The sequence below is a fragment of the Tetranychus urticae genome, chromosome 3 (genome assembly GCF_039701765.1).
Source record: "Tetranychus urticae isolate SD_2017Ah chromosome 3, NJAU_TeUrti_SD_1.0, whole genome shotgun sequence".
In the NCBI taxonomy this organism is placed as follows: domain Eukaryota; kingdom Metazoa; phylum Arthropoda; class Arachnida; order Trombidiformes; family Tetranychidae; genus Tetranychus; species Tetranychus urticae.
Window position 1 is genome coordinate 8,563,766 of NC_142960.1, and position 23,871 is coordinate 8,587,636.

The following is a 23,871-nucleotide window of genomic DNA, read 5'->3' on the forward strand; positions in this document are numbered from 1 at the left end:
TCAACGTTGGATTAACAATAAATCAGATAACGGTGGGTAATGTGAAAGCGGTGGTAAATATTACAATAAATATGAAAACAGATAGAAAGAGGTTTCATCACCTGGTTGTCTAGAAAATCTAAAGGGTGTTGAGGTTAGTAAGGTTCAAGCAATCACTTACCCAAATGTTGATAAAGAGATAATGATGATAAAATGAAATTGTCTCATCGTCTTCGTCTTCATCAACCATCTTTGCCATTGATATTTTCATTTTTATCATCTTTATCTCCTTATCAACATTTGGGTAAGCGATAGCTTGAACCTTACGAACCTCAACACCCTTTATGTTAAGAAAGAGGTAAAATAGAAGATAAACAAAAAGAAAAGGTAATCAAAAATAAAATAACCAAGCTAATTGATTAATATACGTGATAATATCAATTCAATCATCTATATATTAATTAGAAAACTCACCTACATAATTAGATGACAGAGCGTCACTGAATTATTAAAAAAATACAAACATAAGATGTCAATTATTATTAGAGCAAGTTGGCTTTCTAACCAGATTCACAGTCAACTGTTTTACTCTAGTATGTGTGGATGCTCTATCGTACAATCTGTTATCAACTCAAACACAAATAAATGCTTCATGTTTAAACCAATTTGCAGAATATTAAAGGCGTCAACATTGATTACATGTGATTTTTGCCAATATTACAAATGAAAAGCAGATAATGAGTTATTAATTTATGTAATAAAGTAGATAATTTTTTCATCAGTTACACCAAATATTTTTTTCAGAGAAATTTTCTTTGAAATTTTTCAATCTTAAAATTTTATCGGAAATTTCATCAGATTCTCAATAATCTAAGTTTAACATAACAATTCTTACTCAAATAAGATTTTTTTAAGAAATTGTTTATCAAGCTAATAAATAGTTACCAATATCTTAATTAGGTTTGTCGTTAAAGGAACGTGCTAACGGCACGCTGCAATGATATTAATAAAAGCCATGTTTCGGGGTCTACTTCGGTAAAAAACTAGCTAAAGCAATAACTAGAGGTGAGACGGTTAGGACTTAGGGTCCTACTAATAATAACCAACAACCAATTCGATAATAAAACGAGTTTTTCAACTTTTTAAGCCTTTTAAAACATAATATCAACCATAAGATTTAATTTAGTGAACTTTTGACAATTTAAAAAAACACAATATTAAAATTAAAATAACAGATATTTTTGAAATTTGCAATCTCTCGAAATATTTACTCCTTTTCTGATTGGGAATACATGAAAACAATTGAAAGAAGTCATGGAAAAAAATTAATTCAAAGAGATGACGTATCTTAAAAATATGACAATAATTATTATATTCACATCAGAACAAAAATTTGCAAATTTGATTCCATGAGTAACTATCGATTTCAAATAAATTACATTTATTATTTATCTTCTTCTAATGAGTACAATTAACTTCGATTAAATTATTTTTTGCTTTTTAAATGGATATGCAATCTTTAACGCAACGATCTAATAGCTTGAAAATCAAAACACCCAATTTCGAATGCTGGCTCAGTTTAAGAGTAAAATTTCGTACATTTTATGCACGCAGGAAGCGATCTCGGTGACTCTGGATTTAACAGATAATTGTATATCTGGACTACCGGGTTGAATCTTGAGCTCAGCGAGGATCCACATATTATTAGTTAATTTGAACGATTGGTATAGCATATCGTTTCCTTCAACAGTTCGTTTAGCAATTGTAAAAACGTTATTGGATTGTAGTTTGGATGAAATAGCATCAGCATCAAGGTTAACACCATTAATGGGAAACTGCAATTCATTCTGAGATGGAATCTCTTTCCAGGTGGACAAGAAAACGCGTTTATCCATGCTACCATCTTCAACACAGTAAACATGCAATGGTACAACTGCACTGAAGTAAAATATTCCGACGTTGTTTTTTACTGCAACTTGAAGGTTTGTCAATGGATTCATTTTTTGAACAGGTCCATTGGTGCTCAAAGGTAGACTCGCATCTGCGGATAAATTGGGTTGGAGGGGTGTTTGGACAGTCAATGGTTGACCAGGAGCCAAGCCAAAGCTGTTCTTGTTAAACTGTATAGCAAATCCTGTCATGGATTGCATTGCTCGGTTAACAAAGGTCATCTCCATATGAATTGCACCATTACGACGAGTGAATGTCCCTGATAGTTCAAGACCTTTACCATCAGTAGCTGAGAGCCAAAGCTACGAGATTGACAAAGATATGAATTAAATAATAATTTGAAAAATATTTTAAATTAAAAGAATAAATTTTACTAACCTCTTTAGGTGGGGTGAAAAAGGTACTAGTAACTGGAATGCCAAATATATCACCAAGAAGTCCAGAAGTTGAAGAGACTGGGACAGGTGGAATGGGTACAGAGGCAGTTGGTGGGAATGTTGTGCTGGGCACTGGAGGAGCTGGTTGTGAAATATCATTACCACCCAAAAGTGTGTCTAAACCACCTCCAAGTATATCAACATTGGAATAACTGTTAATTGGTGAAGTAGTGTAAGTTGGTTGAACTGGGGGAGGATTAAGCTCGAGGCTGAGAAGATCACCAATGAGAGTTTCCTGTGATGGGATTACGGTAGGTTGTTGTTCATTTGTAGCGTTAGACAATTGGCCATCATCGCCGGATCCTGAACGAGGATTAAGACTTTTTCTGAGACCAGTTTTACCTTCAACGAAGGCTGAAGGAGGTTTATGATAAACTGAAGCTAGACTTCCAATATGACAAATCAGCTCGTCGAGCAGAGTTGGTTCCAAAAGATCAGTTTCTTCAGAAATCAGAGGCTTCTCGGCCAGGACAACTTCTTTAGCAGCAGCTGGATCAGTTGATAGTAGACGCCAGTAAATGAAACCTCGATCACGAAGATCTGGGTTGTCACTGTCCTGTGTAGCTAGACTGAGAACTTGTTGGACTACTTCTTGAGTTTCAGTAGGTCTTTTCAAGAAAAGTTTGACAATAGCTGTAAGTAATGATAACTGAACTTGGGCATTTTCATCATGGAAACCTTCAAGGAAATTTTCCAACAGCTCATCTGCATTATCGATACGTTCGGCATATTCACCGATAATCCATATCATCGAAGCTCGGGCCTCTGGTTCATCTAATGTGTCGAGATTTTCACAGAGAGTGGAAATGATACTCTCATACTTGTTAGGATATTTTCTGAAGATATCTTTAATCACAACAATTGCCTCCTGAACAACATAATTCACCTTTGTTTGAATGAGATCTAACAAAGTAGCAACACACCTCTCCGCTGATTGTTCAACTTTGATAGCACAACGACCAATTGCTCGTACAGCTTTACGAACAAAATCAACGTCAACTTCGGTCGCATACTCTTTTAGTTCAGCAAGAACTTGAGTAATATTTGCTTGAGAAGCCAATCTTATCATGATGTCGAGCTTTTCCAATTTAACATAGATTGGATCATTATATTTAACAAAGAAAACCTTCATTTCATGTTTCAGAATATCTGGTCTCTTTTGAACAATTAAATTGATATTTCTGAGAGCTACGTACTGTACTTCAGGTTCACTGGAAAGTAATGTAACCAATGGGGGAGCCAATTTCTTCGTAAGGGTTGAGACGAATTCAGCATCATTCATTCTCTCCATAAATTTCATTAAAACTTTGACCGCACTAAGGACAACAGCAGCATTTGCATGAGCTAATCTTGGAGTAACTCGCTCACAAATACTCTGGGCTTCACGATCATCTTTAGTTGAATAATTTGCCAAAGCATCCAGAATGAAAACCTGGCCCCATTCAGTACATTCATTAAGTGCTGTGAGCAGCTTGTTGATTGTTTGAGAATTAAATTCAACCAAAGGTTGACCAGTGCTTGATGCTTCATTAATTTCAGACAGAGCAGCGACAGCATTAGCAACAACCATAGGATTGGAATCTGAAAGAAGTTCTCGCAATAAATCAAGAAATCCTTGCTCTTCTACCATAGATGCATTAATGTCATGAAGCTTGGCTACGCAAACAGCCGCAGTTTTTCTCACATAAGGATCTTCATCTCGTAAACATTTCCTCAGGGGTTCAGTTAGATATTCAGTGATCTTATCAACCCGAATACAACCCATCGTTCGAACAGCAAGTGCTCTGATCAATGGATTTGGATCATCACAATCTCGGACAAATGTGTTGACTGCCATGATTGCCATATCTGGTTGACTTTTAGCATAATTCATGAGGTATAGATAAACTAATTTTTTGAGCTCCAAATTATCCGTTTGCATACAATTGACTACATCAGGAAATAGCGAGGAAACATCTTTACCCACTGTCATAGATGCGATGACCTTTTTCACGGCTTCCCTTCTTTTCTCTTTTTTATCACTATTCAGTTCTCCTTTTAATTCAAATAGTTCACCTCTTTTGGTGTTTGCAAAGTATTTGGCATCAGTCATCTTGATGAATCAAAACTGTTCGAGTTATGAGAAGAAAATGGAGAAATGGAGAAAGTTAATCAAGACCTAAAAAATCAAAAACTGGACACAATTGATAAAAAAAATTACAGTAAAGAAAACAATCAGGTTGACAGTAAGCAGCTATTAGATTTAAAAGGTAATTTGGTTAAGCTTTGGCTTCCTTTGGGAGGCGTTTCCTACCCTAAAAAAACCTTGATTCTAATTTCATGAGATGGCGTTACTTTTGATTCTCTGGTTTTGATATCTTGTCAATATTATTTAAAATGTAAATTACATAATTTTTATCTAATAGAGTAAATTATTATTGAAATATTTGGTCTTAATCAATTCCTATTCACTATATTTGCAACAATTATTTCTTAATTTGACCCAGAGTGTTATCTAATTTGTTTTATTTAAACCAATGTGACTAAAACCGACTGTGCTAAAGTAAAAACGTTACCAAACCGTTAGATTGTGCGTGTAATTATTTAAAGTTAACGTTCTAAACTTTAACCAGAATAAATTTTAAAATTCAATCTGAGTTAATAGCTCAACTGTTAGATACTGGATGGTAAAAATAGTGAACAAAAGAGCAAAATCAATGTCAAATATTTATAAATCATTTGCTATTCACCAATCAAAACCTAAAATTTACAATAAAGCAAGATCAGTATTTTTATTTATCGATTCCCAATTAAATCCCGAAGAAATTTTTCTGACAATGATTAGTAAAATAGCGAGGTCAATCCGATTCACCCAAGTCACTAAATCGAGAATAGATTTGTAAAATCAATCAATATTCACCTAACCATTTTGTAGGCAAAAGCAAAAGAAAAACAAATCTAAAAAGTACAACCTTAACCGATTTTAATCGCTTAATACAACTGGGCTATTTGGATCTTTTGATTGGAAATTAGATTCTCTACCTATTATTAAGCTGTGATTTCTGTTTAATCTCAGTCAAATACTACTAAGATCGTAAATAATAATAGTCGGCCAAAGTCTCTTATCAAATCTCAAGCCTTCATCTTGAATGAACAATAGATTGACCGAAAAGATTGACCGGTAAGAAAATGTAAACTATTTCCAGATCTTTATTGACAGTCAATAACTTGATTCGTTAAAATAAGTAACCCTCATCAATGTTATATTTTTACCATTTGATGGTCAGTTGATTTGTTCCAGTTTTCTATTGTCAATTAGAGATGAAAACAACGATTAATGCCTCTTTAAAGCCAACACAAGAAAACACCTTCAATTTGTCGATAAAATTAGAAATGATATTGTTGGAAGGTTATTATAAAAATCAACTTGATTGATTTATCGTTTAATCACACCCATAAAGACCATTTATCAAAGCAAGATGATAAAGATGATTTAAATTGAATACAAATTTGAAAAGAACACGATTTTGCCAACAAACCTATCCGAAAACACTGGCCATTAAAGGCCTAAACATCTCCCATTACATCTTGAGATACTGATGTTTTGTGATCGATAATGATAACAATACCGATGTTAAATGTTATTCAAGTTACAGGAAACAAAAAAAACACCCTAATTGATCGGAAAACAATCAAACAGTACGCCAAATCCTATCCAGTTAAATGATAACAAGTGTAAGGTAAAAAGGTGAAATACAAATAATATTAAAACAAATCTCGGAAGTAATCAATTGCAATTTGGTTTATTCAGGACAGTCCAGTAGGAAGCCAGCTTATAAAGACAGCTTCTTCACCTTATCGCCTTCCTCATCACCATCATCATCACCAACATCATAATCTTGCTCTCTTTTCATCTTCACTCTCACTTTGCTACTATTCTGGTCAAGGGGCTGGTTAATTTGAGCGGGAGTCGGTTATGCCTTGAAGCCAAATTCACTATAAATTAGTCGGGTTGATTAGTGTTAAACTTATTATTATAATAATATCCAAATAATACTTTTTTTGTTGTTTTTCAGTCAATCAGAATCTATGAGAATCTTAAGCTTCCTGTTGACAGTTGTTAAAGAGTAAAATTCATGATTATCAAATCTGGATCAAGTTTCTAATCAAATTTACATTCAATTCTTGTTTTTGTTTATCGTCCATTTTTCAACACAATTTCAGGTATAATCGAGTCAACTTATTTCGTGGCTTAACCAGTTGTTTAGCGATCGTTCTTGTGATCAGTTGTTTTTGCATTTTGCAGTGTTTTCATCAGGAGAAACCGAGTTACACTGATTTTTTTCAACGTTTTGTGTTTTGTTTAACTATCAAACCTAAGAATTTTAATCAACAATGAAATTGACCATAATTTTCACCTTCATCATCTCAACTTTGCTGGCCTTCATGTCCCTCAGGCTACCCAGCTGTTCATCATCAGCCTTTATTTTGGGTAAAAATAAGATCTTCAAGAGTCGACCCTTCTTTTCACCTTTGATCAATCGAAAGACATTCATCTTAGCTTTTCCCAAAACTTACAAATACAAACCTGGAATAAGATTACTCGGTTGATTGTCATGTTAATGACATTTACAGGGTAAATTAATGTTTACTTTATCAACTTTTGTGTCAATTTCATCATAATCTCCAAATATTTTAATTGTTTTTAATTGTTTCAAAGATTCAACCATCAAAATGGTAAGATTTTTTAATTTTGTTATTCTCACAAATTAGTTTCTCGTTAATAATGTATCTGTACAAAATGATAATAATAATAACTTGTAACAAAATTATCTTCAATCAATTCTAAATTCTGTACAATCAACCTGAAACTAAAAATTTAAATGAAATAAAGTCAATAATTGTTATTATCTATACATGAATATATTTAAAATTTGATTATCTCTTATTGCTGCCAGACCATGTGTTTGTGAATGGATTGATGAATAATTTTAATTCAAGATTAGTTGAAAATCGCGTAAAACGTAACGAAATCCTAATAGGTTGAAGACGATCGCTGGAAAATGTGAATTAAGTAATAATAGGCAATAAGTAATATTATATTGCAATATAATATACTAAATGATTGTCATTAAATATCTAATGGATACTATTAAAGGGTGATTCCTTTTTCGCTTAATCGTAAACGTAGACAATTAATTTGCTTTAAGGCTATAACCAAGGCCTTGGATGAAGAGACGCAAAGCTTCGGCCACTTTGCCTGGCTGTTCCTCTAAAGGCATTCCACAATCAGATAATTTCATCCATTGAGATTGTTGAGGGTTAAGACGGCTGTTCATATAAACTGTATCTTCAATATGCGGAGAGTGAAAACTGGTTAATAAAAGTACAGGACATTGAAAGCTCTGTTTATCAGACCCACGGACCAATCCAAGATCTGTTCGAGCCAAAAAGGAACTGATAAATAATGCCAAATTGTGAGGATGGATATTTTTCTCGGAAAAATATGAGCGAAGTTGAAAGATTAAATCTTGATTACGATTTTCATCAATGGTACCAAAATGATGCCACAATAGGTAATCTGAAACAGCTACAGGAATTAACGATCCAAGTCCAGAAGCATCTAAATTTTTAAGATAGTGGATATTTAAATTTTGATAACCCCATTCTGACCATGAAGCTACCGTGGATGTACAGTCAATCAAGAATAGGCCATCAACAAAATCTGGATAACGAAGGGCAAAACGAGATAAAATGTTGGCTCCAGCGCCTGTTCCTAGACCAATGAAATGATTTATCTCAAAGTGTTTACATATTGCACCAATTTGATCAGCCATTTGGTCCATTGTTGGATAATGGAGATCATCACTGTATCGAGCGCCTTTATCCTCTTGTCCAGGAGCATTAATATGGATAACTAAAGATAAAAAACATCGGAATTTAGTAAACTGATAGATTCAATGATTTAATACGCATTCATATTAAAACAGCTACTCGAGTGAACATCAGAAACCTACAAAACTCGATTAACAACTTTAGATTTCCAATGGATTGGCTGGAAATCTTGTTACGATAATCAATAAGACGTAAAATGGTATAAGCCAATTACTGCCATAACTGGATAATTTTTGTCTATTACTTTGAAACCCAAAAACTAATACGATCTCACGATAACTCAAAGCAAAAGACAAATCTATCTAACAAATGAAAAAATCTGTAGGAACATTCACATTTACTGTTTAAATATCTGACATGAAATAAAGGTCACCCAACTTACCTGAGAACTTAATTAAAATAGGTTGAACATCATGGTGGTTGAAAAATGATCGGAAATTGGACGAACCGTTTAGACCAATATCATGGTAAGTAATTATTACGGGTCTCTTAGGTGAAAGATCAGCTCCTTCTTTGAAAACTTTAACAACACCATACATAGTCTTGATGGGAATCAAATTGGGAATGAAGCTAAGACGGTGAAAACTTGGATCACCTAATTCAATATCTTCAAACCCTCCACCACCGCTAACACCTTCTTTAGATTTACTCATGGTTTTTATCCTGTATGAATCCAAATCAATCGATTAATGTGTGGATTAATTAACGTTACAATATATCACTTTCCAAAAGAGTTATGGCTGATCTCGACGGTGAAAGCCAATAGATAAAAACAATCTTCAATCTGGTGTAATGTATTCCAAGGATCACTTGTTTGTGAATGAGGATAGGATTACGCAGTTAATCATTGATCAGGTAAAAAAAGAAACACAGTATTCATGTTCCTGTATACAACATAATGTTATAATGATGATTATGTTTTTAGAAATAAAATCAATTGTTGAGGCAAAAAAACGATGTTCCCAATTCTTGATTGATTAAAGATGACTATACTGTTTCTCTCCAATGAAGACGATGAGATGAGTTTTATGTATTTATCGGGTAGCACGAATAAAATTTTTTATTTCACTTTTTTTATATCAAATTTTCAGTCAACTATTGAACTGTCAATCGTATATAAGATGATAAATACCATGAAATGTTGAAAAACGTTGAGTTTTTGCTTAGTTGTTTGACCTTCCTTGGCTTTATTTACTATCGATTGAATGGAGAAATAAATAAATGTTTACATTAATTGATCCATAACATTAGATTTATGAGATAAATCAACAATTAAAAAGTAAAGATTCCATTGATTAAACTACATTGGTACGAAAGTTGAACAATGATTAACTTAAATAATCACGAGATTCTCACGAATATACAACATTAAATAAAAGCTAAACAGACTGTCAGCTTATCTTCATGCGCTAACAACCACTATTTATACTGCAGTCACATCTTCCAATGGTGAATCGCAAAATTTAGATCATCAAATGAATTATTTAAAGCTCCATTTTTAAATTTTAAAAACATTAACATAGAATCAAAATTAGTTTCTTAATTAACCAATTCGCCAGTCTTGTTAGTTTGATTAAATCTAGCTATTTGGATGTCATTACAATCATTGTTTTCAATATTTTCAATCCAATCTTCGCCATTAGCAAATGAGTCTGTATTGATCTTGGGTGTGGATTGATCTTACAATTATGTTTCAATTTTTGAATATGTTCATTGATTATATTCATTGTTTACAAACCATTCCTTTATTGAGTTTTTCATGTTAGATTGTAATAATTTACATAATATCGAGCTGTGAAACCATGATGGAACACTTGATTCTGTAGCAATAGTTAGATCATTTTTTACCTTAATTTCAGTAATCAATAGTTTACTGATTTAAAAATTAATCCATCTGAGTAAAGCCAATTTAAGATAAATTACACTCGTATCAATATTTCAACGCAAAATAAAAGATCCATCAAACCATTAATATTAGCCATTTGAAAGATTCCACTTTCAATTTAAGGTGATTCACCTTCCTTCATCATAATCATCATTTTCCTGATCATCACTTTCCATTACTTTCGCTATTTAATGATAGTAATAATGGGTTTTGATAATCACTCACCAATTAAAACCAATGAATGTTCAGTTATTCCGTTTTGCTTTGAAAGGTCAGAGTAAAAAGGGTCAAAAGACTACGTATCATTGTTTACTAATCAATGTATTAACGCAAAACAATCATTTACATCAACATTTCTTCATAATTCATGTTAAAATCGTTTAAAAAAATAACTGCTTTTACAGATGCATGTTAAAAAGTTGACTATCAGACTATGGCCTGAGTTCAATCAGCTATCACTTATAGTTAGATCAGCATTCAGATTCAGTCTAGAACCGATAATGAACAAATTCTGTGTCTTGGAATGGCGATCTTTTAAGACACTCGCAATTGTCATTTCTATGAATGTATTATCAGCTACCTTTGTTTGTAAGATGTTCATTTTTTAATCAATCGCATGATAACCCAGCTGAACAGATAAGTTTAAGTAGCTCTTTTGGATTCAATAGATGGTATTACTGATACTATTACTGGATTCTCTGAAGTTTTGATGCTTCGATCAATAATATTCTCATCCTTTTCATCTTTTTTCTCCTTTTCCTTTTCTTCCCCATCTTTACTGTAAGCTCTCTTTTTATGCTGCAATAATCATAACATCAACCTAGTCATTTGAATTATTAAAATGGTTAATTAATTTTGTTGATTCTGGCTTTTAATTTTTTATATTTTGTGATTTCTGGTTCATTTTGAAACGACTTTATCTGTTAAAGTTTGTGTTAAACATAAGTGTTTTGACCAAACCTTAAAACCGCTGGAAATATTGTGTTATAGATTCAGATTAACAACACTTTTTCAATGTTGTCAATACATTTTGAGTATTGCTCGAACTTTTATCCCCTTAAATGTCTGATTAACAGTTAATTGGCTATTAATAACATGAGAAAATGTGTTATCTAAATTATACGTGATTATCTTCATCGCTTAATTCATTTTATAGCCAACTGAATCTCAAAACTACAATGGCACAAACAATTTCAACAAGACTAGGTGAATGCATTAATTTTACACCGTTAGTCTTAATCATCTTGTTTGGCCATTTAAGTTATTCCCTTGAAACATGTTATAAATTTACCTCTGCTGCTGGTGATCCTTGCAAATCACTGGAATGCTCATTTGGAGCTGAATGTATTCGTACAAGAGATGGCAAAAGAGCTGAATGTGTCTGTCCGGAAAAGTGTTATACTTATGGTGATTCAGTTGGTTCCAGACCTGTTTGTGGTAGTGATGGTCGTGATTATCCCAATGAATGTGAATTAAGACGAAAGGCTTGTGTTTCAAATAAAGAAATTTCCGTTAAATTTCAAGGAAAATGTGGTAAGTTTTCCATATCATTCATGACTATTTCACATATTTCTCATTGCAATATTTCTTAAATTGTGACTCTTATCCTATCCAAAGATCCGTGTGAGGAAGTACAATGTCCAGCTTCTCAAATATGCCAATTAGATGACAATAGGAACCCAATTTGTAGGTGTAATGCCATTTGTCCTCAAGAGTTTAAACCAATCTGTGGATCAGATGGTAAAACGTATACAAATGAATGCATCTTACGGGTTGAAGCTTGTAAAGCACGTAAAAGTCTACGTATATTGTATAATGGTGAATGTGGCTCTGGTCGAGGTAACATTACATTAATAATTACTTATCTTCAAAATTTTCACGTTTCTTCATTTTCCTTTCTTGTTTCAGCCGTGAATCCATGTGAAAGTTTAAAATGTAGTATTTACCAAGAATGTGACATTGACCGTTATGGTATAGCCAGTTGTGTTTGCCCTCCCATGTGTCCTCAAATAATGAATCCTGTATGTGGATCTGATGGACGAACATATGATTCAGAATGTGAATTACGAAGAGAAGCTTGTTTACTTCATAAAAACGTAACTCTCGTCTATAAAGGATTATGCGGTAATAACATAAACATGAAACAAATGAAAAGCAAAGACTTACCTTTTCTATAATCTTACCCTTTAGGTGAAGACGGAGCTTGTAATGGTTTCAAATGTGATTTTGGTTCGATTTGTGTCGTCCAATCAACTAATTCTCAGCCTACATGTGAATGTCAATCTTGTACTGAAGAGTATAAGCCTGTGTGTGGATCGGACGGTATCTCGTATAGTAATGAGTGTAAATTGAGAAGAGAAAGTTGTGAGCAGCAAAAGTCATTAAAAGTTATCTCGCAAGGATATTGCAGTAAGTGTACTTTTCATCATCTCTTGATTGCTTGTAATTTAATTCTTGAACCCGAATCTGTTGAAATTAATCGACTAGTCATTTGGGTTTGATTCATCTTGACTTGAATCATTCCATTTAGTGGATTAATTGCAATTTTTGCTTTTGATATATTTTTTAATGAACTCTGATCTTTTCAATGTTAATGGATGAAAATTACTAAAATGATTTGTTTCTATTTATTTCAGATGGTTGTGAAGGAATAAAATGTGATTATCATTCTGTTTGTCAAATTGATGCCAATGGACATGGAAAATGTATTTGTATAAAAAACTGTTCCCATGTAAGTATCCAAAATGCTTCAGATCGTCAAAAAATCGTTTCTCATTAATATTGCTTTATACAATTTATTTTCAGATCAAAATGCCCATTTGTGGGTCTGATGGTGTTAGTTATGCTAATGAATGTGAACTACGGTTGGCCTCCTGCACCAAAAAAGAGTACCTGACAATTGCTTCCAAAGGCCCTTGTGATATTTGTTTCAATGTACATTGTAAATATGGAGCTCGATGTGAAACTGGCTTATGCGTTTGTCCAAGTGAATGTCCACAAACCTACGAACCTGTTTGCTCAACTGATGGATTAACTTATATAAACGAGTGTCAAATGAGGGTTAATGCATGTCAGAAAAATGTTGAACTTGGAATATCATTTTATGGTGAATGTCAAGACAAAGGTGGACCAGAAAGTAGTGAGTTATCAATTATTGTATTTTTATAGAATCAGCTCTAATGCCTTGATTAGCAAGCTACATTAGATTTGTCGAATACTATTTTACTAAATTATTAACTTGAATCATTTATCTGTTTTCCAATCTTTTAGTTGGTTCTGGTGTTGGTTACATTAAAACTTGCGATCATAATACGTGTCGTTTTGGTGGTGTTTGTGATTATGATGCTGAAGGTGTACCTCATTGTATTTGCTCATACCAGTGTCCAACAACTAGTGGTCCTGATGATTCTGTTTGTGGTTCTGATGGCCGTCTCTATGAAAATGAGTGTAAATTACAGGAAGAAGCTTGCCGTCGTCAACAAGAAATTCAACCAGCTTTGAATCGACTTTGCGAAGACAGTAAACTCTTGCCATGTGAAGGTGAACCTCCATTGATTAACCCTTCCACCGGTAAAGAGTATTATTGCGGTGATGGTCCCGATTCAAAACAATGTCCACCCAACAGTTATTGTCATAAAAGTTCAAGGTTTGCCAAATGCTGTCGAGAAATCGCTTTAGTACGAAGTTGCTCTGATTCAACCTATGGATGCTGTTCAGATGGTGTAACTTCAGCTCAAGGAGCTGATCAAGCTGGTTGTCCATCTGTTTGCAATTGTAATAGACTAGGATCTTATTCAACATCGTGTGATCCAACAACTAAACAATGTCATTGTAAAGTCGGTATAGGTAAGCGCCTGAATTAATTTGACCAATGATCGATGTCTAACTAACGAAATTTGTATTTTTAAAGGCGGCCTTCAATGTGATCGATGTGAACCAGGTTATTGGGGATTAAATAAAATATCTGAAGGCAACAGTGGATGTATTCGTACGTATTATAAGCTCATCATCATTAAAATAAATTTCCTAATGTTGATTTCTGCTTAATCTAGCTTGTTCTTGTAATATGAATGGATCAATTCGTGATGATTGTGTAAGTATTAACTTTGATGTTCTTAATATGTGTTTAATTTTGTTAATTTAAAATTTTTTCCTTAATTTAATCAATTAGGAACAAATGACTGGTCGTTGTGTTTGTAAACATGGACTTCAAGGAATGAAATGCAACGTTTGCCCAGAGGAAACTATCCTCGATCAACATGGATGTATTCACGGTAAATTTCGCCCTTTTTTCATTGATTTACTTTATATTATTATTAACAATGTTTTAATTATGGTCTCATTTCTTTTGCTCACTATTGGTTTAGTTTCATTGATCAAGTTTTATTCTGGTTCGTGTGCTGACATGAAATGCCGATTTGGTTCGACTTGTGTTGAAAACCCTGAAAAAGGAATTCAATGTGTTTGTGCTATGAGATGTCCTGAGGTAACTCTAGGCCCAGGTCATTTAATTCGACGAACATCGCAAGTAATCTGTGCCTCTGATGGCAACACTTATCTATCTGAATGTCAAATGAAATTCTTTGCGTGTCGAATGCAGAGAAAGATTAATCTTGTTCACCATGGACAGTGTCGTAATACACCAGGATCATCTTCCACCTCCTTTACCTCTCCTTCATCATCAACCACCGAAGACGAATCTGTTACTCAGGGACCAGCTCGCCGTTCCACAATGTTCAAAACAACTCTTCAAGATACCGATAAACCAACAAGAGAGTTGTCACTAAGCTTCTCTGAGCAAGTTAGTCCACAAACAACAAGTGCAACACCAACTATACCATCAAAAGCAATTAAAATCCCAGCTCTTGTTGGTAACTCGTATCTGGAACTGGCTAGACTTCAAGCTTACACTCGCCTTTCTATTGAGATGGAGTTTGTCACTTATTCTGATTCTGCGATTCTTCTGTACAACGGTCAAACAGGGACTGGTGATGGCGATTTTATTTCACTTTCTATTAGAAAAGGTAAAATTTTCTTAACCTCATAACTTGTACACGTCTAATTATAAAAAATAATTTCTTGTACTATTACATTTATTAGGTTTCATCGAGTTTCGTTTTGATCTTGGATCAGGAAAAGTTGTCCTCACTTCATCTAAAACAATTCAACTGGGATCAGTTATCAAATTGGTTGCCAAAAGATATCTCAAAGATGGAATTTTGACAGTTGAAGGACAAGAAGATGTTGCTGGAGCAAGTGAAGGTGATCTCAAAAGTCTTGATTTGGCTGAAAATTTGTACATTGGTCATGTTCCGGGTCGAAATAGTAAAATATTTGAAAACATTGGAGTTAAAGATGGTTTCATTGGATGCATTCACAGTTTACGAATTGGTCGTAAAGATGTGGATCTTTCTTATCCTGCTTCAAAAGAGCTGATCAAAGTCGTTGATGTACACGATTGCAGTGATATGCCATGTACCTCAAATACTTGTCTTAATGGTGGTTCCTGTCACCCTGAAAGTGGCCCAAACTTTGGTTCCTATGAATGTCTATGTCCAGTTGGATTTACTGGAAAAAATTGTGAAATTAAAATGGATGTTTGCTTAAATGAAAGTCCGTGTATAAAAGGTTCGACCTGTGCTCTTTTACCTCGAGGAGGCTTTTCGTGTCTCTGTTCACAAGGCCAATCTGGAAAAATCTGCTCACAACGTAAGTTTTTAGCTAAATTATAATCAATTAATGCTAATAAATTTATTTTTGCTTAATAAACCAGTTCCTCGAGAAATTGAAAATGCATTTGTTCCTGATTTTTGGACTTCGTCCTTCATGGTTTTGCCTTCACTTACAAATGTCGCTCAATCTTTTGTCATAGAAGTTTGGTTTACAACTAGAGATCCGAATGGACTTATTTTGTACAATGGACAAAATTCAGCTCAGTCACGAGGTGATTTCATCTTATTAAACATATTTGATAGTCGAGTTCAATTTTCGTACAATTTAGGAAGTTCAATCCCTAATGTTAGGTAAGTTTTATTGTAATTTTAATGCTCATGATTGTCTCAATCTAATTAAATTATCATTCTACATTCTTTCTCTACACTTCACTTTTCTAGTGGAATAATCACATTAACGTAAGTCTTTTATTGTTTAATCAATTTTCTTATTATTCTGACTATATTGAATAATTATTCTGTTTATTCTGTTAGTTCTCGAAAGAAAGTCTCAATGAATGAATGGCACTCAGTTAGGATTACGAGAGATCGACAAAAAGGAACCCTTCAACTCGATGATAGTGCAACTGAATTTGGACAAGCTAAGGTAAGTTAATTTAAATTTGACTCAACCATAACTAATTATCATTCATTCATGAAACAGGGTGATCTTAGTGAGTTGAACCTTGATCAACCATTGTACATTGGAGGTATTCCTGATAACGTCAATATTAACAGAGAAGCCGGAATTATGGTCGGACTCAATGGTGCTATTCAAAGAATTGTGGTTAACGGTGAAATTTGGGATAATTTGATGGATCGAGCAACAACAGTCAACAATATTGCTGATTATAATGGTCCACCGTGTGGCTTTACAAACCCATGTCCAAACAATGCAATTTGTTTGCCACAGTTTAGTGATTATCTTTGTAGCTGTGCATCCAACAATAGATCACAAACCTGTCTCAACTTGATTGAAGCTAGAAAAGCAATATCTTTGCGAAAAGGTTTTGTTACGAGAGAAGTCACTGGTTAATTGTGGTTAAATTTGAAATTTAATCTGATCCCGAGACAGATGAGCAATAAAAGATGGACAAAGATTGTCAATCAATGAAAGCTGCTCAAATAAATATCAACCAGTTTGTCGCTGGCTACAACTCAACAAAATATTGAAAAGACTGGAAATTAACAATTCAACTTCATGTCCATTCCTATTAATAATAAACTATTATCAATGTGCCTTAAAACTTGATTTTAGAATATCAATGAACTAATTAACAGGTGTTAATCATGACCTTTAATATGTAATAAATCTAAATTCTCAAAGTCTATTGACACTTCATTTCTTTATTTAATCAAATATTGAAAATTTTTTGTGATGAAAATTACAAAAATTGATGGCGAGTAACTAACTGACAAATTGTGAGTGATTTAGAAAAGTATTATATTGTTGAAATGAAATGATTACAATCTTGAGTGTGCTCAGAGATTATTCATCTCATTCTCTTTCAAATAATCATAATATACTTCAATTATAAGCTTTTTTATTTGATGATTAAATGGTTGATGAACTAGGGACCCAAAACTGGTTCATAAGGAGGAAGGATGAAGTTACCATCCCGTTATGTTTCCCAAAGACGGCCAAGAAAATGATGTAGATAATGGTTTCTTTCCTTTTCATGATATTCTGAGTTAAAAGGTGAGTTCCTTGACCTGAGAGAAAGAAGAGAAAAAAGGAAAATCTGAGAATCAGATAACAGAATTCATCTTTTCCTGTGTGTGAGTGTTGTGTATTAATTAAACTATACAAACCTTTGGGCAGTTGAAAAGAAGCGTTAAATGAAAGTAAAACCAAATGGCTGAGAATGAATATCAAATTTACATTTTGTTTAATTTTCTGATACTATTAACAATAATTAGCCTGTCAAAATGCTAAAAGGCATAAACAATAAAATCAGAAATTCTGTTGTTCAAATAAATGTCCACTACTAGGAATATCAAAAAAAAATTATCATTGATATCCTAATACCTCAAGTTATCCTTTTCTGTGGGACGAAAAAAGTGAATGTAATTTTTAATGGTGATAAAAAATTGATTTAAATGAAGTTTAATCCATGATTTCGTTAATTTTACCGAAATTTGTTTGTTTATCCCTATCAGCACATGATTAACGATTTTCAATTGTTTGAGATTGGTTTTTATAGTTTGAGGCAGTCGACGGAAATCGGCAAATATCCATGTTAAGAAAGAATCGTCTCTACGAATTTGAGTTTTTATGTGTTTAAATAAGTTAAATAAACCTTTACTTCATGAAAACTGATTTAACTGGTTTTTAAGCTGTTCATTGATAAAGCTCTGAAATATTCGGAAATGGATTCTGGAAATTATTCCATTTGTGGAAATGGTAGATTGTTTGGAGGGAAAGGCGAGCATTTAAATTGAAATTTTTATTCTGTTGCTTAAATATTTTTCTTGTCATCGATTTTCTTAGGTGAAACAAGACTTTATAGACCTGCCGATACTCACAATATGAAAATATTTAATGTGAATAGCCGATGATGATTTGCTATTATTGATGTTATTATTGTTCTTAAATAATATTGAACAAGTCAATGAATACATTGCTGACATCATGATAACGTTTTGGTACAACGATATAATAATTTTTTTATAGTGTTAAGCAAGTTAGAAGAGAAAGGGATTGGGATTGGGAATTTTGTGGTTATTAAAAGGCACTGAAAAAGGCACATATTAGCAGTTCGAGTCGAGAACTTTAACAACATAATCAGAGATATCAGTATCCATGTGTTTAGTCAAGAATGGATGGTCCAACAGTACTGCATAATTTGGTCTAAGTTGATAATCCTTTTGTAAACTGTAAATAAGAGAAAGATCATTAGAATTGGAAAATAAAGTTCTCATAAGGCATTGAATTTATTGAGGAAATGATAATGAAGGGTGAAAAATGTTAATGACAACACACAGATTGTAATTTGACTAAACGATATTGAATTTCAATGCATGTTAGACTCTATCAGGTAGAGTTTTGTACATTTTAGATACGTCAGAGTTTACTTACCATTTGTTAATGAAGTCATCAAAATCAATTGAATAACGATTCGGGGGTAACTTTGGTGGTTCCTCAGTGCAAATTTGTTTCAGAAGATTGAAAAAATTGTTTGCAACTAGCTTGTAAGGGAATTGGCCAATTGCTAATTCCAGCATAGACATACCGAGACTCCAAACATCCGATCTTATATCATACCCTGGCCTATTAACTGGTGGATTAATTCGTTCAGGAGCCATGTATGGTTTACATCCTACTTCCATAGTTTTGGCAACTGAGTTAACTAAAGGACCAGAGATACCGAAATCACATAATTTGACTTCACCGAGACGATTAATTAAGACATTTGAAGGTTTAACATCTCGATGAATTATGCTTATTTGGTGAAGGTAGCTCAAAGCTTTAACAACACAAAAGGCCGTTTTCCCTAAAACCTCTTCAGGAATAGCGATGGGTGATTCTTTGTCTTCTTTCGATGTAACAGCTGAGAGTGATGTTGATGAAGGCTGTGATAATGATGATGCAGTCGATTTAGTATCTTTTCGTGCTTTCTCATATGCTTGGCGGTAAAATTTGTCCAATGACGAATCCATTATTTCCATGAAAATCCAAAGGTCACCTTCCCAGAAAAGAGCTCCATAAAATTTAACAATATAGGAACAATCAACGGTTTTTACAAGTACATCCATGTCCATTAAAAATCGTTTCTGTTCTTGACTAACAGCAGTCCTCTTATCATATAGCCAAAAATAGAAAGTGACAAAAATTAAAAATGAGTTTGCTTTAAATGATTATGATCAGCTAGACAAAGAGTTTAACTATCAAGAAATAAATTTACTTGATATCTAGTTGATTGAAAAGAATACATTGAAGCATAAAAAATCTATATCAACAGTTTACCTTAACAGCCATTTCGATTTGGGACGGCTTATGACGAACTTGTTCAACTATTCCATATGCACCTTTTCCTAATTGACTAACAACCTCAATATCCTGAGGAGCAACGGAGATTGTTTGATCATTTATATTAATTGTGGTACATTTGCTTAATTGATTAGCCGCTATGGCTTCTCTGGATGGATCAAGTTGTTGTACAGTTTTAGTAAAGCCAGTTTTTAGAGACGGACCTTGTCGTCGTGAAGCGAGACTTTTTGAAGATCGTCCACTATCAGGTATTGGTGGTATCTTGTCATCCATGTGAATTAAAAGTGAACTGGTCTATCAATCACAATATATTTATATATATACAAAGATGACACCGATTCAGTGTTAACAGTGCAAGCAACTTAATTTACTTTGAAGCAGTGAATAAAAAGAGAAACAAGAACAAAACAAGGTTTTCACATAGAACAGTAAATGAAAATGTGTAAAAACGGATAGGACAATTTTGAGCAGTCAATTAGTAAAAGATGTTCCTTTAACTTTAAGATAATTAGTATTGCAATAAAACCAAATACTAAAAAAATAAATACATTCACAATTAGAGTAAATAAATTAAAGCTGTCCTCTGCTCGTAAATTATTCTAGCTTATCTAGCATTTGTTTTTACTGCTGTATCTTCAATAACAATGTTTAACACACCCATTAAAACAGATAAAAATTTTACGCGGTTTATTGGAAATCAGTATTTCAAGACTTGGTGAATAAGTTTGATTGTACTTGAGTACTTGAGTACCTGAGTTGATCACAATGGACCAATCGATTAAGTCGATCAAAAATAGTTAAGAAGTAATTTTTCCAAATTATTCAAAAGTCAATTTTAGCCTCAAGCCAAAATTATTAAATGTTCAATGTAAAGTAGTTTTGATTGTATCTAAATCTTTCAAAGAAGGATCTATTATCCTATTTGGTTTTTAACGGATCTACTTTTCAAGCGATTTTTTTGTCAGTTTACCTGTGAACTGCTATCGTCATCAGACCATTGGATTATGTGATCCAAATTGCTTGTTAAATTTCGATTCTACATTAGGTAACAGTTAACGTATCATTAAACCTGACTTCAATGACTATGAAGTAAGTTCTGTAAATCCAGTTAATTCACGCTGGCCCTTTCCAAATGATAAAATCTTTTTCTTCAACCTTTTACTGTAAACTTTCAGCTACGAGGTTGATCAACTTTTCAATTTAAGAACCGGATTTATCGGTTAATCACAAATGCAATCAAACGTCAAGTTTGCTTTTATTCACTCATCGTTCCATCTCACAAAGAAAGAAAGGTCAAGTTACATTGACTTTCTCATTTTTGAATAAGAAGGCTCTCTCTCTTTCTAATTGTCTGTCTACTTTTTTTCAGTTATTTTATCGTTGGTAACAACAACAACAGAAATGATAAACCAAGAACTGAAGCTGCCCTTTATTACCAAACAAGCTTTTACATGAGAGTAATCCTTTGGTTACCGGTTCTGTTATGTTGAGTAAAAGAGGACCAGCCCAACTTTTCCTAGAACCGACCTTAACCTGTTCCCTTGATGAACTCGTATATAAAGCTGTTCAGATGTCTGTCCAGCTCTCAGGTCACTTACGGTTGTTGGTTTGGTAAAGTGATTAGATACTAATATAACTTTTTCTACTTTGAAAATTCAGTTTGCTTATTAAAAACATGAAATCGGTAAGTTTATCATTTATATATCATTTGAAAACTGTTATTTTGCTTTTATTTTGTGATTTTAACTGTGCCTTTTATTTGTTTCTTTGCTGATTCACATTGGCCATTCACTGTCAATTCAGACTTGCTTAATTGTTTTAGCCCTTTTTGGTGCAATTGCCACAATCAAAGCTTATCCAAGTGTTAAAGGAGTTCCTAGCCAAGTCTCAGGTAACAAGTGATTTTGATTATTCTAGTTTGATTTGGATTTGTTAAAATTTAGTGGAGATTTCCGAGCTCTACTAAATCGCTGATTAATAGAGCCGAATGATTAAATTTTCAATTTGAGTTAAATATGCCGTCTTTTTAATCATTGCAATTTAATTTTCAGATGTCAAAGGTCTCAAACATCCCCCTAGTCCAGGACATTATGATCGTCCATCTAAAGTTGGTCAATCAAGAGACGATGTAAAAGGTGTCAAATCAGTTCCTGTCGTTCAACAACAACAACAACAACAAGTACAAGATGAGGTTAAGGGTGTCCAACAAAGAGACCAACAAGTCAAAGGACAATTCCCTGTTCCTCAATATCCAGTCAAAGGTGTTCAGAGAGATCCAGTAAAGGGTATTTCTCAGCACCCAATCGCTCAACACCCAATCAAAGGGCAACATCCAATTGCTCAACAGCCATTTAAAGGTCAACAACCAATTGCCCAAGAACAAGTTAAAGGACAACAACCCCTTGGAGTTACTAGACAACCTTACCCAGTCAAAGGATATCCTCAACAACGAGAAGAGAGCGCAAAAGGAGCAAAAAGTCTAGTTCAACAATCTGAAGTTAAAGGTGTCCCACGACAAAGACCATACTACCCTGTTAAAGGCCATCCTCAACAAACTCAACAACAACAAGTTCAAGATGATGTTCAACAGCGCCAACAACCCGTCTTTCCAGTAAAAGGCCAACGACAAACTCGAAGCTTAAACTATGAACAAGACTTTGACTCAGGAAAAGTCAGCCCTGCCCACGCTCTCCAACAACGAGAACAGTCTGTTAAAGGTGGGTAATCAAGACGAAGAAACTAATCTGTCTAACATGGCAGCATTAACTATACTTTATACTTATCAATTAATTTATTCAATTATTATTTATTTCTTTATTGTTTAGGCCGAAAAGGAGGCATCAAAGGTGCACCAAAGGCTCCAACAAAGGGTGCTTTACGAAAGGGAGGTAAATCTGTCGAGGATGTTAAAATTGTCCAACAAGAAGCTAAGGTTGCTAATGTTCAATCTCCAGTTCAAGTAAAAGAACAAAAAGTTGACGAGCAAGTCAAAGTTGAACAAAACTCAGTAAAATCTGTTCAAGAATCAGTTCCTGTTGCAGTTGCTCAAGAAAAAGTCGTCCAAGAATCAGTTGCAGTCGTAAAAGTTGCACAAGAAAAAGTTGCCCAGGAATCAGTTCCTGTCGCTAAGGATGTCCAAGAAAAAGTTGTCCAAGAATCTGTGAAAGTTCCACAGGAATCTGTTAAAGTTGCTCAAGAAGCAGTCCCAGTCCAGGTTAAAGATACTCAAGTAAAGTCAGAAGAGGTACAATCTCGATCAGAAGAAGCCGTTAAAGGGCAAACCGTAGTTTATGCTGTTGCTAGTGGTGTTGGTGCCGGTTCTGGTGGCTCAGCCTCAGCTTCTGCATCAGCTGTTGTTGTTGTTTCCCAAGAGCCCCAAGTTAAAGAGGATGTTAAATCTGTTATTGTTGATGACAAAAAAGATGATGTAAAAGTAGTCAAATCAGATGAAACCAAACAAGCACGTAATATGGGAAAAGTTGGTTCACCAGTAAAAGGTGTTCCTTTTTATCGAAGAAAAATTAGTCAACAAAAGGATGTCACTGTTCAACAAAATGAACAACAAGCTGTCCAAGAGCCTCAAGTCGTTCAACAAGATCAAACAGTCCAACAAGATTGAGTTATTTGAATCTCTTCTTGGTAAGAGTAAGGTTTTACGGACTAAGGCGGAACTTAAAAATCACACACTTTCGCTAACCAATGGTAAAATTGATAATTAGTACACAAACAGGTGAACATTGAATTTAATAGTTTTTCATATGAAATTAATGATTAATCAGAATTTTCTCTGCTCCTCTTTCACTGTCCATGGATTTGAGACAAGATTAGTAACTAACAATTAGTTCAATTACCATCATAACCATTAGACTTAATTTTAAAGATTAACCTGATTGGATCTTAATTTAAATGTCCCATGTTACCCCTCCTTAGTCCGTAAAACCTTACTCTTACCCTCTTCTTTGCTCTCAAAAAAATACTCAAACAAATATTGCCGAGCTTGTGTCCTATTAATTTATTGCATTTTTTTCATAAAATAATTTTAAA

General features: G+C 33.7%; 5 protein-coding genes and 1 long non-coding RNA gene across 7 annotated transcripts; 3 read left to right on the forward strand and 3 right to left on the reverse strand.

The window, feature by feature from the left end:
* Positions 1 to 1,323: 1,323 nt before the first annotated feature.
* On the reverse strand, positions 1,324 to 4,591 carry AP-1-2beta (adaptor protein complex 1/2, beta subunit). Its single transcript, XM_015938363.3, has 2 exons — positions 2,308 to 4,591; positions 1,324 to 2,231 (listed from the first exon to the last, which is right to left on the reverse strand). The coding sequence occupies exons 1-2, from the start codon at positions 4,456 to 4,458 to the stop codon at positions 1,554 to 1,556; spliced, it is 2,829 nt and encodes a 942-aa protein (XP_015793849.2). The 5' UTR covers positions 4,459 to 4,591; the 3' UTR covers positions 1,324 to 1,553.
* Positions 4,592 to 6,161: 1,570 nt separating this feature from the next.
* LOC149093307 (uncharacterized) lies at positions 6,162 to 7,256 on the forward strand. The gene is made up of 2 exons (XR_016200165.1): positions 6,162 to 6,569; positions 6,652 to 7,256. It is a non-coding gene; the product is annotated as an uncharacterized LOC149093307 (long non-coding RNA).
* Positions 7,026 to 9,626, reverse strand: LOC107370386 (protein NDRG3). Its single transcript, XM_015938375.3, has 2 exons — positions 8,623 to 9,626; positions 7,026 to 8,262 (listed from the first exon to the last, which is right to left on the reverse strand). Exons 1-2 carry the CDS (start codon positions 8,891 to 8,893, stop codon positions 7,541 to 7,543), a joined length of 993 nt encoding a protein of 330 aa, XP_015793861.1. The 5' UTR covers positions 8,894 to 9,626; the 3' UTR covers positions 7,026 to 7,540.
* A 1,289-nt stretch (positions 9,627 to 10,915) lies between these two features.
* On the forward strand, positions 10,916 to 17,165 carry LOC107370383 (agrin-like). Of its 2 annotated transcripts, XM_015938372.3 has the most exons (16): positions 10,916 to 11,658; positions 11,743 to 11,964; positions 12,034 to 12,249; positions 12,316 to 12,534; positions 12,762 to 12,856; positions 12,931 to 13,264; positions 13,396 to 13,971; positions 14,036 to 14,113; positions 14,178 to 14,218; positions 14,297 to 14,399; positions 14,493 to 15,149; positions 15,226 to 15,834; positions 15,899 to 16,148; positions 16,239 to 16,256; positions 16,332 to 16,443; positions 16,501 to 17,165. In XM_015938372.3, the coding sequence occupies exons 1-16, from the start codon at positions 11,304 to 11,306 to the stop codon at positions 16,870 to 16,872; spliced, it is 4,257 nt and encodes a 1,418-aa protein (XP_015793858.2). In that variant the 5' UTR covers positions 10,916 to 11,303; the 3' UTR covers positions 16,873 to 17,165. The 2 variants fall into 2 exon arrangements, with proteins under 2 accessions (XP_015793858.2, XP_089125787.1); XM_089269661.1 differs by lacking the exon at positions 16,239 to 16,256.
* A 1,190-nt stretch (positions 17,166 to 18,355) lies between these two features.
* lic (dual specificity mitogen-activated protein kinase kinase lic) lies at positions 18,356 to 20,428 on the reverse strand. The gene is made up of 3 exons (XM_015938381.3): positions 19,804 to 20,428; positions 18,916 to 19,634; positions 18,356 to 18,711 (listed from the first exon to the last, which is right to left on the reverse strand). The coding sequence occupies exons 1-3, from the start codon at positions 20,098 to 20,100 to the stop codon at positions 18,588 to 18,590; spliced, it is 1,140 nt and encodes a 379-aa protein (XP_015793867.2). The 5' UTR covers positions 20,101 to 20,428; the 3' UTR covers positions 18,356 to 18,587.
* A 765-nt stretch (positions 20,429 to 21,193) lies between these two features.
* Positions 21,194 to 23,594, forward strand: LOC107370369 (uncharacterized). The gene is made up of 4 exons (XM_025162500.2): positions 21,194 to 21,511; positions 21,631 to 21,718; positions 21,879 to 22,544; positions 22,653 to 23,594. The coding sequence occupies exons 1-4, from the start codon at positions 21,503 to 21,505 to the stop codon at positions 23,444 to 23,446; spliced, it is 1,557 nt and encodes a 518-aa protein (XP_025018268.2). The 5' UTR covers positions 21,194 to 21,502; the 3' UTR covers positions 23,447 to 23,594.
* The last annotated feature ends 277 nt before the right edge of the window (positions 23,595 to 23,871 follow it).

Bases quoted from the DNA above. Each gene is read 5' to 3' on its own strand.
- AP-1-2beta (XM_015938363.3), bottom strand. From the start codon at position 4,458: ATGACTGATGCCAAATACTTTGCAAACACCAAAAGAGGTGAACTATTT. The intron at 2,232-2,307 runs GTTAGTAAAATT...TCAATCTCGTAG, and splicing joins TTTTCACCCCACCTAAAGAG to CTTTGGCTCTCAGCTACTGA.
- LOC107370386 (XM_015938375.3), bottom strand. From the start codon at position 8,893: ATGAGTAAATCTAAAGAAGGTGTTAGCGGTGGTGGAGGGTTTGAAGAT. The intron at 8,263-8,622 runs GTAAGTTGGGTG...TTTTATCTTTAG, and splicing joins TATTTTAATTAAGTTCTCAG to TTATCCATATTAATGCTCCT.
- LOC107370383 (XM_015938372.3), top strand. From the start codon at position 11,304: ATGGCACAAACAATTTCAACAAGACTAGGTGAATGCATTAATTTTACA. The intron at 13,265-13,395 runs GTGAGTTATCAA...CCAATCTTTTAG, and splicing joins CAAAGGTGGACCAGAAAGTA to TTGGTTCTGGTGTTGGTTAC. The intron at 15,835-15,898 runs GTAAGTTTTTAG...TTAATAAACCAG, and splicing joins TGGAAAAATCTGCTCACAAC to TTCCTCGAGAAATTGAAAAT.
- lic (XM_015938381.3), bottom strand. From the start codon at position 20,100: ATGGATGACAAGATACCACCAATACCTGATAGTGGACGATCTTCAAAA. The intron at 19,635-19,803 runs GTAAACTGTTGA...CTATATGATAAG, and splicing joins AAATCGAAATGGCTGTTAAG to AGGACTGCTGTTAGTCAAGA. The intron at 18,712-18,915 runs GTAAGTAAACTC...TCTTATTTACAG, and splicing joins GATGACTTCATTAACAAATG to TTTACAAAAGGATTATCAAC.
- LOC107370369 (XM_025162500.2), top strand. The intron at 21,719-21,878 runs GTAACAAGTGAT...TTTAATTTTCAG, and splicing joins AGTTCCTAGCCAAGTCTCAG to ATGTCAAAGGTCTCAAACAT. The intron at 22,545-22,652 runs GTGGGTAATCAA...TTTATTGTTTAG, and splicing joins ACGAGAACAGTCTGTTAAAG to GCCGAAAAGGAGGCATCAAA.